At 37.6% G+C, this 14,579-nt stretch overlaps 2 protein-coding genes across 2 annotated transcripts in view; both read left to right on the forward strand.

Moving 5' to 3' along the window:
• The window catches only part of LOC144434170 (uncharacterized), a 61,699-nt gene extending 52,393 nt beyond the window's left edge, over positions 1 to 9,306 (forward strand). Inside the window, exons 8-12 of the mRNA XM_078122624.1 lie at positions 314 to 1,295; positions 6,406 to 6,660; positions 7,715 to 7,903; positions 8,313 to 9,200; positions 9,272 to 9,306. Coding sequence (XP_077978750.1) covers positions 314 to 1,295; positions 6,406 to 6,660; positions 7,715 to 7,903; positions 8,313 to 9,200; positions 9,272 to 9,306 — 2,349 coding nt within the window. The remainder of the gene's footprint in view (positions 1 to 313; positions 1,296 to 6,405; positions 6,661 to 7,714; positions 7,904 to 8,312; positions 9,201 to 9,271) is intronic.
• An 84-nt stretch (positions 9,307 to 9,390) lies between these two features.
• On the forward strand, positions 9,391 to 12,304 carry LOC144433795 (uncharacterized). Its single transcript, XM_078122155.1, has 2 exons — positions 9,391 to 10,528; positions 11,339 to 12,304. The coding sequence occupies exons 1-2, from the start codon at positions 9,395 to 9,397 to the stop codon at positions 11,363 to 11,365; spliced, it is 1,161 nt and encodes a 386-aa protein (XP_077978281.1). The 5' UTR covers positions 9,391 to 9,394; the 3' UTR covers positions 11,366 to 12,304.
• Positions 12,305 to 14,579: the final 2,275 nt, after the last annotated feature.

Here is a 14,579-nt window from a genome sequence, read left to right on the forward strand (position 1 = left end):
TTCCCCTAGTGGTAAAATTATTCCCACTGTCTACCCTATCATTTACATTTATTGGTGTACATGCTTGCATACATTGGTGTATTGGTGGTATTAGTTATTTGGTGTAGATAGAATATATGTCATGCAGTAATAATTGTCTTTTATATGAAGTTTCATTGCAATATCTGCCCATTTTCATATTAATGTCATTTTTGCCATCAGTCCAAATTAATGCATATCTGGTTTATTGCCATAGTACTGTAAGCTAACTTTGCACTCATCTTTGAACAAAGCTATACTGTGTGATCAGGCCTCTGTGTGTTGCTGTTCACAGGGTGAAAATGACACGGACAGCGTCAAACAACAGTCGGTGCGACTGCCACCACCTAGTAGCATCACGACTGAATCAGTCAAATCATCGCCTGCACCATCGCCCCAACCACCAAGGCCAAGTCCGCCACCACCAACAGTGGTGCATGCAGTCCCAGTCATTGATGGGTCCTTACTGAGAAAGCAACGACAACAACAAATGCAGTTACAGCAGCAAAGTGCACCACCACCACCACCACCTCCTCAGCCACCAGCTAGGATGAAGCGAAAAGCGCCAAAACCACCAGGACTACAACCAGGAAGAGGAACAACAATTGATACTGCAGCACACATAGAAACATCTGAACCTCCTGACAGCACAGAACCCCCAGCTATGGAAAATGAAATCAAAGCTATACATATAGAAACTGTTCACCAATCACCAACAGCTGTGTCTGTGCACAGTAACCAGAGCAACCATAGTAGTCCCCTTGGGGATAGAATTGTGATTGGACAGGAGGCACACGATACCTTGTTAGATTCAAACGCTACACCTTTGTCTGTATCACCACAAAGTTCACCACCCCATGGACAAACCACAACAACTGTGACAACTACACCAACAAGTATACACATCAGTACTGAGCCAAGCTCAGGGACACTAAAGAAACGGAAAGCTCCTCCCCCTCCCAAGCCCCCTGCACCTCTCTTGAAAGCGACTCCACCAACAATTAAAAAGGGGACTCCAGAAAAGAAAAAGGCACCTCCGCAACCTTTGCCAAGAGTACGGCGGACATCGACTGGTAGCACAGTGAGTGCAGGTAGTGATTCTAGTGGAGCTAATATTATTGACAGTTCACCAGCTGCAACTCCCCCAACAACACTTGACAGGCCTCCCAGACCTAGTGGGAGTCCAGCCAGACCAAAAGACGCGCCACCATCACCGCCGCCACCACCTAGTCAGGTTGCCAATGAAGATAACGACAACAATTCACTCAGCTCAGAAGGTACAGATATGAACTTTACTGACAATATGGATGATGTTGTAGTAGCTTTTGAAACGCATCTGTAAATTTGAATCCACAGATTTAAGGTTGATATGGTTGTGCTTGATTTGGAATGATTGCTGTGAGGATTATAATTTTGTGCCAACATCTCATACCCAAATAGTTGACGGAATATCATGTAATGTGTATATTATATAATGTAAGTTATTAACATCTGCATTGGTGCTAGTATTAATCTCACCATTGGAAACTCCCCATGATTTGGTGCATCCCTTGGTGATTTGACTGCCAAGATCAGCCCATTCTACACAGAAAAAGGGGGAGTAAATGGTTTATTGAGTGCAGATGTATCACAAGTTTATTTATTTGGTGCATGATGAGAAAAAGAATGACTACGTTCATTTCATGTGATCATATGCATGTTGCATTTTGGATTATCCAGGGTGTGCACAACTGAGAAATTGTGTTCATACATGCTGGAATGATATCTCTGCCTGATATGTGTTTGGCGTGTACGATGATTCACATGTACCTTCAAATACTGCCAATCATGTCGTTAAATTAAACACTTTCCTTTGCAAATAGAAACCACCATTTCAATTTCTTGACTGTCTTTCAGTGATCCATAAGATATGAGTTTTAAAATCAAAGGAAAGCATTCTAAAACCTTGATCAAGAATATTCTGATTGTAGAAAATATTGAGTATCAAGAACTATTTATTGTAGAAAATTTGTGTTCTACTGATACCAGTAGTTGTACAGGAAGCAGTGTGTTCATAGTTAGTCTAGGCCAGTGATGTGGAGAAAAAATTCCACAGTAGTATCAATATTTTCTCCCTCGGTGTCAGCTTTCATCTCATGTGATGCCTTTACTTTAGCCTTACTTGTATTATGTAGTTGTACAAAGATTTGTAGTTGAGGGCGCTCTTTCTATTCACTGCAACAAATCTTTCAGGATTTGTCGTTGAGGGCGCTCTTTTTGAGCAATTGAAAGCGTGGGCCCCCTACAACAAATCTTTCTGTCCAGTTTAGACATCTGTTGATACATAAATTAATTTCATTCCTTTAGCATAAAATTGTTATCCAAATTCCTTTGTTACATATGTAAGATATAATATAAAACCTGTGATGAAACTTAAAAGCAAAACTTTCATGACCTTCAGACATAGTATCACAAAATTTATCATTCTGCCTTTTCTTGACCTGAAAATACACATATATGTATACTAGCTGGTTTAGGGCTCACTTTGTATTGGTGTTGCTATCACTGTGGTTATGGTGTAATGGCATTGGTAAAGCTAACAATGTAATAATGACTAACACAGACTTATATAGTGTACATGTATTTATAATCAAAATGCTCACATTAGAAAACTGTCTTGGATTGTTCCATAAGCTCAGGAAGTCAAAGTTGTTCATTTACATTAGAAATTAGAGTCACCTCATAAATATTAAAGAGACAAAAAAAAAATTTCTTGTTGGTCAAAATGATGAAATGTGGGTTTTTAGAATCACCATATATACTTCCATTGAGAGATATAGGAGAACACCATTATTTTGGCAGTTCATAATATTTCTGTGCATCAGTTGTATGTCAAATTGGCTCGGAGGGCACACTGTATGATTTATACCATCTCATGAAGTTTTAGCATCAAGACCACTCAACTGAAAGATACATTGTTGTCTGTACTCCACCTAGCTGTAGAGCTGTAAGTAATAGCAACATGCAGCGCAAACAGTGTTGAATCTTTTAGTCTATAGGACCACTAGGTACTTGTCTGTTCAGTGAGAAAACTTGAAAGCACAAGCAATGAACATCTTGAATTTAACTCTAAATTTTGTACACAATGATAGAAGCCCCCCCCCCACCCTCCATTTACCCCCAATGAACATATCTCCCTTTATAATACTGAGCTTATTTGACAATCTGAGACAGTTCCTTTAAAGTCAGTATCATTGTACATTAATGCATCAATGTCTAATAATCAAATTAAGGAAATACATTGTAACCCAGCATTATGAAGCAATTGTAGGCGTTTGAGATGTACAAAATAAATAGGTCAGATTTTGAGTTTTACAACTGCCGACATCAGACCTTGGACAAACGGAACCTGCTACAAACATGTAAAGTAAACAACTAAATTGGATTAATAACACGTGGCACAGCATGTTGGAAGTATAGAGACTCAAATTACATTCCATCATTTGATGAGAACAGTTTTATGGCCACTTTACATAATAGCTCATGGTCACAAACAAATCACCAGTTCTCCTGGTATTTCATACACATATAAAGAGGCCGTAACACTTTTCTTATCAAACCATGAAATATAATACAAGCCTCTGTTATTCCAAGTGTTGTTAATCCAATTCATGTGTTTACCTTCCTAGTTTGTAACTGGTTACATTTGTCCACAGTCTGATGTCGGCAGTTGTATAAGTGCATGTCATAGTTGGAGATTAAGTTACGTTTATACTGATATATATATAAAATGAAAGATGCCAAATTATTTGACTATACTGAATATAACAACCCTCAGATCAAACCCATAATATTGGCAAAGTACATCAGTTTATAATTTGTACATATGTATGGTTATGTTGTATATTATTTTTTACATTTTTTGTAATTGATTTATTCTGCCTTGTTTGATTCATCAACTGCTTACATTATCATTTACTTATAATATTTTACTTATGTAAAAAGTCACTGATTTCACCGTCATTTCATTTTCATTTTAGAATATGTTTTTTGTTTAATTTTGATAATGTACCACACTGCACCTCTTGATATTGCATTGATTGACTTTCAAAATTGTAATAAACTGCCATGAGTCATGCAAACAATAACCTTGACGCATAATACTGTATATATATAAGATAATAACACGTCATTTTCATACAGCTGTCCGTGATTGGCTTAGATCATGTCACATGGTATGGACTGGTGACCTCAATTTGCATACAGCAAGGCACTAGTCATGTTCTGTTTTCACTAGGGCACTGTTCGTGTAGCACAGGAGTCTTGTTAGTGATTTGCTTCGATTATGGATAGAACATCATTTACATATGCCTGAGAATATGATGTGTTATAAAACACTTATTGCCTGGCTTCATTTGGGCACTAGGCTAAGATATGTCGTGTCGTTCCGCCCTCATCTGCCTCCTCTCTGGGAGGCGTTGATCTATGTGTGAGGCGTATGGTGTACCTTACAGACTATTTAGGCACTAGTATACATCGCATTACCCCTCATGCTGTTATTATATGGCAACTATTTCTCCAAGCTTCCAGCCTTGGAAAATAGTTGCTACAGAACAGTCCATTGGGTAATACACGTTGACTAGTGCCCTCATAGGCAGGCCATAAGTGTTTAATATATACTTCATATTCATGTGAGAATAATCCCATCTACAATAGATTTCTCATGTCATCATAACACCCCAACCTGAAATGTGTGACACACACTGGTAAATGAATAACCTTCCATAGTGTAGTCAAGACTGCTGGGGGGGGGGGGGGGGGGTAATCCTGATTACAGGATTGGGACAAGTGATAAAACCAGCATGCATTCAAGTATGAACGTACATGATTAAGCCACGGTGGTACTCCACATATTCTGCCAACTCTTGCGTTAGTGGAATGTGTGGAGTACTTTCAACAACTGTGTCTTACAGGCTGTTTGAACCATACTGTCATTATTTGCATGGAATCCATGCTGTTGTACCTATACCTAACTAGAATACATGGACTCCATGCTGTTCTGCTAGTGAATAAATGTGTACCACCATGTGTACTTCTGTAGGCATACAATGGCCAAGGCTCTGATGCATTGCTTTCATAGTGAAACAGCCCTTACTGTGCACTTTCATGCAGTTTGCAGTGCTTGTTATTTAAGTTGAATCAATTCAATAGAATTCATGCATTATGGAATACATGGACTTGCAAGTCAAAACATTTCCAGCAACCCTACAAAACAATGGACCATCACTCAACCGCTTATCCCTGCTCCAAGACCCAGTACACAGCACTTACCAATCACCAGCAGATAAGTCCACACCAAACTTACCTAGACTAAGTCTAAAGGTTGCCCATCAGTACTATTAAAACTAACAAAGCATGTACCATAGCATAGTCCAGAGACTTGGCTATCTGACATTGAAAATGTGAATAACCAGAACTATATCAAGTCAGATAAACTATTCTCTAGATTAACCGTAACATAGTTGATAGTCTGATCTAATGGCTATATACATTTAATAATTTCCAGCCACTGAACTAAAATTTCAAACACAAAACTCGACTAATCAACCATTTCCACTTACTGCATGAATCTTACTAAGGAGCACACAAACTAACAGGGTGCAGTACTGGGTGTGCAATCCACGTCTCCACTAGCAGCATTCTCATATGTACAGTTTACTTGGAACTAAAGTGCTAAGATAGTGCCTCATCACATCTGAAAGCCAATGCAAAAACGAGAGTCAGTGTTCAGCCAAAAGTATGGCATAACCTAAATGCGTAGGCTGTCTTTCGCTCATAAAATTTTATTTACATCACCACATAATCTTAATCATCTTTCCACCATTCCAGCAATTTGATAATTAATGAGGGAGAAAATAATATGTGAAAACAATTATATTGATAGGGCAGGGTATACTTAGTAGACCACAGTCATTAGTAATGCTTCAATGAAGCTACTGTAAATAGGACAAAAACACAACAAACTGAGTTCAACTTACCAGTGATAGAGATTGTGTAATGAAAATATTTGGAGCACAAATATGGCTGTTGACAAACAAAAAAAGAGGGAAACTTGTTCAAAGAGGGGCAGAGAGTGAAGGTTTGCTACTTTATAGAGAACCTGTTTGCCGTGTCTTTGACTTCAGGAGTGTTACCCATGGAGTGAAGTGATCTATGTGACTTGGTAGCTTGCAATATATTCTGTCCACTTTCATACTTTCATAATATATTCGTGACCACATTTTGCATGTTACCATGGAAACCTTTGATTGACAGCATGAAGCTTGCATGATGCATGTCACCTTACAAAACAGGTAGAAGGTAATGCACACATCTGATCCACTCTTTGTACTGTACCACAACTTGTAGGTGTAGGGGTACGTAAGAGACCACCAAAACCACCACGCCCTCAGAGCTATGCCGGTGAGGTCCTACTAGCTGAGAGCACTAGAACTAGGCGACCCTGTTCCTTTATTGCACCCCCTCCACCAGAAGAACCCCCATCCCCTGAGACTGCACCTGAAGACATTGACAAATTGATCCAAGAAGGTCGGATAGCTATAGCTACAACTCAAAGGAGAGATTCGGTGACAGATCACCCGACAACAGAAGATAGCTACACTGGTAAGATAGTTTGATTAACCTTTGTCACAGAAAAGATGACCTATACTAGCAATACTAGTGACCAGTCACATTGGCAAAAAACACATTTGATTTGATAAACAGGTACATCTTCAATTTGAATACTTATACCGTTTTATTTGTACACTTTTCGAATAAGTATACCAAAAATGCTTAGTGTAAGTAATGGATTGTCATCTATTAATGGATTGCCATCTCTTACACATGGCATGGCATGTGGTATCATGTTTATTCCAAACTCATGCTACTGTGTAGTAGAAAATCTGAAGACTCCATCGACTTTTGTCAGATGTAGGTATAATGCATATCAAGTCATCCTTTCACTTGAGTGATTGTGGGTTGAAGGAAATCTACACTTTTAATTCAATCCATGTCACCTCAGACAGCATAATCAAAAGTCATACTTTCATTGTCACATTTCTTCATGTGGTTCATCAAAATTTTTATGAATCTTCGTACATTTTCCTTGTGTATGATAGTGTTATCTTAACAAATTGTTACACTGGGAATGATTTGTATTGATCTGCCAAGAGGATTATATTTCACAAAATAAAATGCAGCAATGTTAGTAAGATTTTTTGTCGAGCAAAACAATTAAATGTAGTACTTGTAATTCAGCATTAAGATGATGACAATGTAGCAATGTTAGTAAGATATTTGTTAAACCAGACAATGAAATGTAGCCATGTTAGTAAGATATTTGTTAAACCAGACAATGACATGTAGCCATGTTAGTAAGATATTTGTTAAACCAGACAATGAAATGTAGCCATGTTGCCGGTAGTAGATATTTGTGTCAAGCCAGACGACTATAGATATAGCAATTGTAGTATGGTTAGATATTTGTTAAAGCAGACAATGAAATGTAGCAATGTTAGTAAGATATTTGTTGAACCAGACAATGCTGTTTCATTTGACATTGTTCACTTGTCTTCCTGAGTCAAAGTCAGGAAACAACCTATTTCTAACAAACAAACAAGCAAACAAACAAACAGTGTAATGTATTAAAAAAGTAAATTGTTGTGATGTCACCCAGCTTCAGATAGAAGTACTCCAGTATCCTCAGGGCACAGTGCTAGTGAACGAAGCAGTATCCGTGGTGACGATGAGGAGGAGGATGAATGTAAAGAAGATGGTGATGTTCATGACAATGATCACGGTGAAGATGATGGAGAAGAAATATTAGACATGTTAAATGACGTTGTCAAGGAGCAAGAAGAAAATGGTAAATTGTTGTAATTTGATGTGACAGTAGTTATCATTTTGAAATATAATTAACATAGTAGAAAGAATATTATGTATCCAAGCGATTTCATTATTGCCACTAATCCCAGCTGTATAAATAGGGACCTGGTAGGATAAGCAGTTGGTATGAGAAAGGTTGAGTTGTAAGTGGTTATAGAGACAGCAGGGATTTTGACCCCAGGGAGGTAGGGAAGTATAGAGGGCCGTCATGCCTGGGGTAATAATTGTAAAGTGCTTTGTAAAGTGCTTTGAACACAATGTAGGAGGTACTTTATAATAAAATAACTGACATTGTTATCACAGAGAAGCATTAAGGACAATCATGACATGAAAAGTACAACACTGTTGTCAAAGATACATTCCTCAAATTCTGTATTCATTTTTTTCAGACGCTCTCCCAAGTCCTGAAGTAAAGCCTGAAGTCAGTAAAAGTATCTCTGGTACTGTAGAGACATCAGCGGATGTTATTGTAACACAGAAAGAAGCAATCAAAGAGACAAAGCCATCTTTAGAAAAGGCTGACCAAAGTGATGACGAAATTGAACTTACAGAAGAGGAGGCGAAGATTCTTGCTGAACTGGAAGCAGAGGCAGAAGCGGAAGAAGAAAAAGAGGCAAGGGAAGGTGAATCATCAGCTACTGAGTCTGAAGAGATTGCTTTGAAGGAAGGAAAAAGTCACATACTTAATCAGATGATGAAACTTAGTCTTGACAATGAGAACTCTAATGACACAGTAAACTATTCACCAACATCAGCACCGGAACAAGAAATGCTGGAGGAGAAACTCATCTCACAGTTAGCATATCCTATTGTAAGACATTCAACACCACAGGTCACCTATGCAATGAAATCAGACATAAGCCCGGAAGAAGTTACCGAGGATCGAGAGGTTGCTACACCAGAGGCAGAATCTACTGAGAGCCAACAAGACGAAGAGAGGGAAAAAGAAACAGTTGAAAAAGTAGTCATTGAGACAGAGAAAATAGCGTTACTTAAAGATAAAAAGACTATTGTTGTGGATGTGAATGTAAATTCTAAGAAAACTCTTGTTAAGGAAGACTCTGTAGAAAAACATGAACTATCACTAGACGAAAGTATGCCTGTCAAGATGGACATTGAGGTGGAAAAGGTTGAAGAAAAGACACAAGTTGAAAATAAAGATGTGGTACAAGAGGAAAAAAGTATAGAACAACTTGTGAAGGCGAAACAAGAGGAACATCAGACACCTCAGAAGGCAGCTGAGATTACTGCAGAAGCTGCAAGTGATGCAGCACCAGGTGCAGCTGTCACAGGGGAAGCAAATTCACCTGCTGCTAAACAATTACAAGAACAATATGCAGTGTTACAGCAGCAGTTTGCAGCACTGCAACAACAGATGATTAACAACCAGCAACAGGTGCTTCAGCAGCAGCAGCAACAGATTGCAGCAGCTGTGTCAGGCACAGGGCAACCGTTACCTCCAACAACTGCAATGACAAATCCAATGATGATGCCACAGGCACCGATGATGATGCCAGCAGCAATGACGCCACAAATGTTGATGCAGCAACAGATGATGATGCAGTATCAAATGGGAATGCCACAACAGTACATGGTAAATCCACAGATGATGACAGTTCCTCAACCGGCCCCAACAGCCGTTGCACTCTCTCCTCCTCAAGTCGCTGTTTCTCCCCAACAAACAGTCACATCTCCTCCACAACCCATCAGTCAACCTCTCCCTGGGGTTAGTACTAGTGACCCACAACCCATTGTACAGGGGTCATCACCTCCCAGGCAAACACAGGAACCTGAAGTTCTGTTTGGATCGCCTCCAGAAGTTGTGTTTAAAGAGGAACTAAAAGCCAAAAACAGGCCATATGGAATACCACTAGATTCACAGGGTAACATCAGCAAGAAATCATTTACTTTACAACCGGCTGGCCAAAAAGAGTCGGAGGTTAGCTCTACCTGGTTAGGTTCACGTCATCGTTCTACTTCAAATCCTGCAGACCCTGAGAATTCTGACCAGAGCAAAGTAGTCAGATCGAGAGCTGGAACTCTGGAAGTCGCGGTGCCTAAAAATAAAAAGATACCAGTTTTCCCACCACAGGAACCAGCAAAGACAGACCCTGTACCTCATCAAGAGCAGAAGATTGTCATCATTGATGCAAGCAAACCTAAAGAAGAGGAGCAACCAAAACAAGTTGTGGTCGAGGAAAAACCCAAACGAGATATTGTGATTGTTAGTCCGCAGCCCCCTGTACAGACAATTAAACCGAAGGAAACTAAACCAGCTAGGGGAATTGTTATCATCGAAAGTACACCTAAACCTGTGGATATTAGCAAACCAAAAGAAGAGAAACCTAAAAAAGACATTGTGATCATTGAAAGTACTCCCAAACCTTCTGAAACAGTTCCAATTGCATCACATACAGAGGAGGCAGCAGCTCCCACTGCATCAGGAAGGCAAGGATACAGTCAATATGCTTCCCATGGTGGTATACCGAGGGGAAGACAGAGTCACAAAGGAGGTTCAGAGGTCCAAATCAGACATCTACATTCAGCCAGGGAGGATGAATTGTCAGCTACCAGAGAAAGTGCTAGTGTATCCAGACTCCGGGCGGTAGGTTGTCTTTTTTTGGTAAATTACAAAGGTCACTAGCAGGTCAACTTAGTCAATAGCATTGACCATTTGATCAGTCCTAGTCAATGATCCTCATCGCAATGAAAAAATCCATAGTTGCGGTTGACCACTAGGTGGCAGTATGCTCAGCTTTTTCTAGATGTTATGTCATTGATACCACCATGTATTTTGTATATTTGATGTATACTGAGATTTTTGTGAATAACCAAGGAAGTGTAACATTAGTATATGTTGAGTCTCAAAGACTCTCATATTTGCTAAATGGAGAAAATTGAGATATATAAAAATCACAACTTTGACATTCATGAAATTAAATTTTAGGTTAGTATTATAGCATGTTATAGCATTTTTTTACTATACAAGAAATAAGTTAAAATTTTACCTGTTGCTATTGCTTTCAATCATGGACATGAGAAGCCAGATGGCATCATAAAAGCTTCATCAGTTGAGAAGTGTATTCATGACAATACAATATTGACTTAGGGAAGATCAGAATGTCTCAATAGAACTTCCAAATTTATCACATATTGATAGACAAAAAACAACAAATACATGTGTAATATTGTATGTGTACCTGACAAGAACTTAAGTCAGCAGACTGACTGCATAAAAGATGCATTTCGTATCAGAGCTAGGGAGTTAGGTTAAGATGAGGTTACGGAAATTGTAAATGTTAGACCCCCTAACTTACACCTAATTTGTACCATTGACAATGAATGGTCACTGTTCTACATTTGCTGTATCTAATCTTACACATGTTTTCAATGCTCTACTTTTTCTGTGTTTCAGATGTTTGGTGGTGCTGACAAGTCATAACGAGACTTGAAAACTCAGTAGCAATAGATGGTTCTATGTATGTGCTACGTGCAGGACCTCAGTTTGAAGAGAGAGGACTGAAGCCCCAAAACCTGTGGTAATGGGATAGTGATATCGTGTGAGTCTATGGAGAATCAATTAGCCATATTCCGGTTATAGGAAAGATAAAAGATTTCATGGTTTGGCCACTAGGAGTGCTGTTCACAAGCCAGTTGGTGACAGGAAGTACCGGCCAGATTAGTGTAGAGTATTGTAGCATAAAGACAGCAGACAATAAGTTATCACACAGTCTCTATGTTATTCCCACAATACTGCTTTATTAGTGACTACCATTAGCAAAATATACCTAACCACTATTGTAAAGATCTTTTAAGAACATTCAGAGTTCTTTCACACACATTTCATTCACTGTTTCATGCAACCAGTGGTCATGACACAAATTGTAGCCCTCACTTTTGCCAAATCTGGTGCGCCCTCTGGTGGTACTTACCTGAGAAATGGCTTGAACCTCTGTAACTGGAATATGGTGTGGAGATATTCCATAGTATTCAAAACAATTTTCCTGTTTGTTTTCGAAATACACAAGTAAACAATGTGAGGACAAAGTCTTAATCAGCATTTAATAACAAAAAGTGTGAATTTCAACATTTTAAGACTACACTACAGTTTCAATTGACTCTATATGAAGTTAACAGACTATTTTTAACAATAAACTATACAGCATTTCAATTTTGGTATTTTGGTCAGGAAAGAATTTTTTTTGGAAATATTTACGACTGTATATCTTGTTTTCCATTTTGAAATTTTTGAAGAGACTACACTAAATGAATGGTCAGAAGGTTTGAATCATGTATTCAAAATCTTTACCCATACAAACTAGACATAGTACAAATGAAATAATTGTTTTACTCATTTTTGAGTCCAATTTTAGTCATGAAGTCATGGTGTATATATATATGTATACATATATGTACATTCCCAAATTTTTTTTATTTTTTTTTATTTTGGGAATTGATTAATATAAAAAGAATATTAGCTTCGTATCTTTTGCAGTTTGGTGAGCTAGACAGAGTCATATCGGACACAACTTAAATAAAAAAACCAATATTTCAGTTATTGGTCCTAAGATTTTATGATTATTTCATGTAGCCATGGAGGAGGTAAGATGCCATCCACTTGGATATTCCGATGACATGTGGTAATTAATCAGAAAGTGTTACCTTTTGTGATTGGTTGATCCTGTTTCCTCACTTACTCACATCATGTGGGGGCGCTATTGATATCATCTGACACCATGTTGGGTACATTTTAATCCAGTAACAGTGTCCCCCATTTTCTTGTCGATAATTCATTAAAAGTCAAATATTTGAATTCGTCTCTCTAAGCTGGAAGGTGAGATGACTCTGTCTTGTCAATCAAGATTGACCAGCAGCAAAAGATACTGAAGTTAACAAAAGAATAGAGATAGTTTATTTCATGCCATGTTGTTACTTTGCCTTACTGTAATCTGGGAATGAGACATGTCAATTTCAGTGTTAATTTCAGCTATACCTTGTCATATATGGTGCTGATACAGAAATACATTTCAACAGTTTATACATGTACACAGTTACCATGGTAATGGTATGATTCTGTGCAATCACATACAAACCAATAAATGTAGGTTTTACTTCAAACCTTGCTGCAAGTATAAACTATTGCATTTTAATATAAAAAAAAAAATATTACAACAATACAAGATAAAAAAAAAGCTTGTGGTCACTGCATTAGATATCAAAAATACATGTGTAATAAAAAGTATGTTTTACCAGAAGTATTGAATGCACAATGTATCTACAGTCGTAGCAAGCATTTCTATAAAAAAAAATATCGTAGAAACATAAAAATACCAGCTTTTTCTCGAATCATGTAATTGAAAAAATAACAAATAGGTACAACAAAATGTGATATGTTTAGCAGCTGATTTACAATCAGTAACATACAATGCCAAGTAAAGTTATTCCACTGTTTGCCATATTCATTTCGCATTCATATCAAGCGTAAACTCAAATATCACTTTCTATTGCTTTTAATCATGAGTTGAGTATGTGGCCTTTCCAATGTAGTCAATTTGTGAACAATGTTGCCAGCTGACAAAAAGCCGTCGAAGTACACTTTGAATGATAGCATCTTAACTTTGTTTATATAGCTCTCCATGAGAGGGAAGAAATGTTCTATGACAGCTTCATCTTGTTTGCTTCCCAATGGTAACATTGTTTACATATATGGTTACATTTAGAGTGACATGTAACATTGTTTACATATATGGTTACATTTAGAGTGACCATGGTAACATTGTTTACATATATGGTTACATTTAGAGTGACCATGGTAACATTGTTTACATATATGGTTACATTTAGAGTGACCATGTAAGTTGGCTTAAATTCAAACCAGTATACTTGTACACACGATATAAACAATTGTGGCACACAGTGGAAATGCTTTACTTGGGTGTTTCGGGTTGTAATAGCATTTGATATGTCAACCTTCAGTGTGTAAAATTCTTCACAAATACTTGAAATTATGCAATTATTTATTTAATAAACCTTGGGACTTAGTGAAATTATGACATGCCAAATTAACTTGAAATAAATTTCTCAATTTTGTTTATAATTGATATTTATAGAGAAACTAATATAGAACGGAATTCTAAAATGTCGGAGTTAATTCTGAGATGGTGCACACGTAGGTTGTCTATTTCTAAATTAACTATGCAACTACTACAATGTGTAATTTAATCAGACTGCCTGAGACAGCATTTATTTTCAAAATTTGTTCTCAGAAAAGTAGAAAAAGTAAATATCAATCCGGATAGTCATCTTGAGTATACACACCAGAAATATCATTTTATCTACAACCTTGATTTACAAATCCTTGGATGGTTTCTAACGGCATCGTTTATTTTTTTTAAACGAAAGTAAAAAACTTTTGGGATATAATGCATCCTGACATGACTTTTGCAGTTTTCAAGAATTCCATACTAGGAAGTTTAATGCCCATACTTAGATAGTATGCCCATGTGTCCATATTAGGAGGTTTGCCTTAAATGGACATAGTAGATGATATGCCCATATTAGGACAATGTACATATTATGTTATACCCATATTAGGACATTATGCCTACATGTATAATATTAGTTGGCTAGTTCTGCACCTGTATGCCATCAGTCAG

This window comes from Glandiceps talaboti, chromosome 4 (assembly GCF_964340395.1).
Source record: "Glandiceps talaboti chromosome 4, keGlaTala1.1, whole genome shotgun sequence".
Classification (NCBI taxonomy): Eukaryota; Metazoa; Hemichordata; class Enteropneusta; family Spengelidae; genus Glandiceps; species Glandiceps talaboti.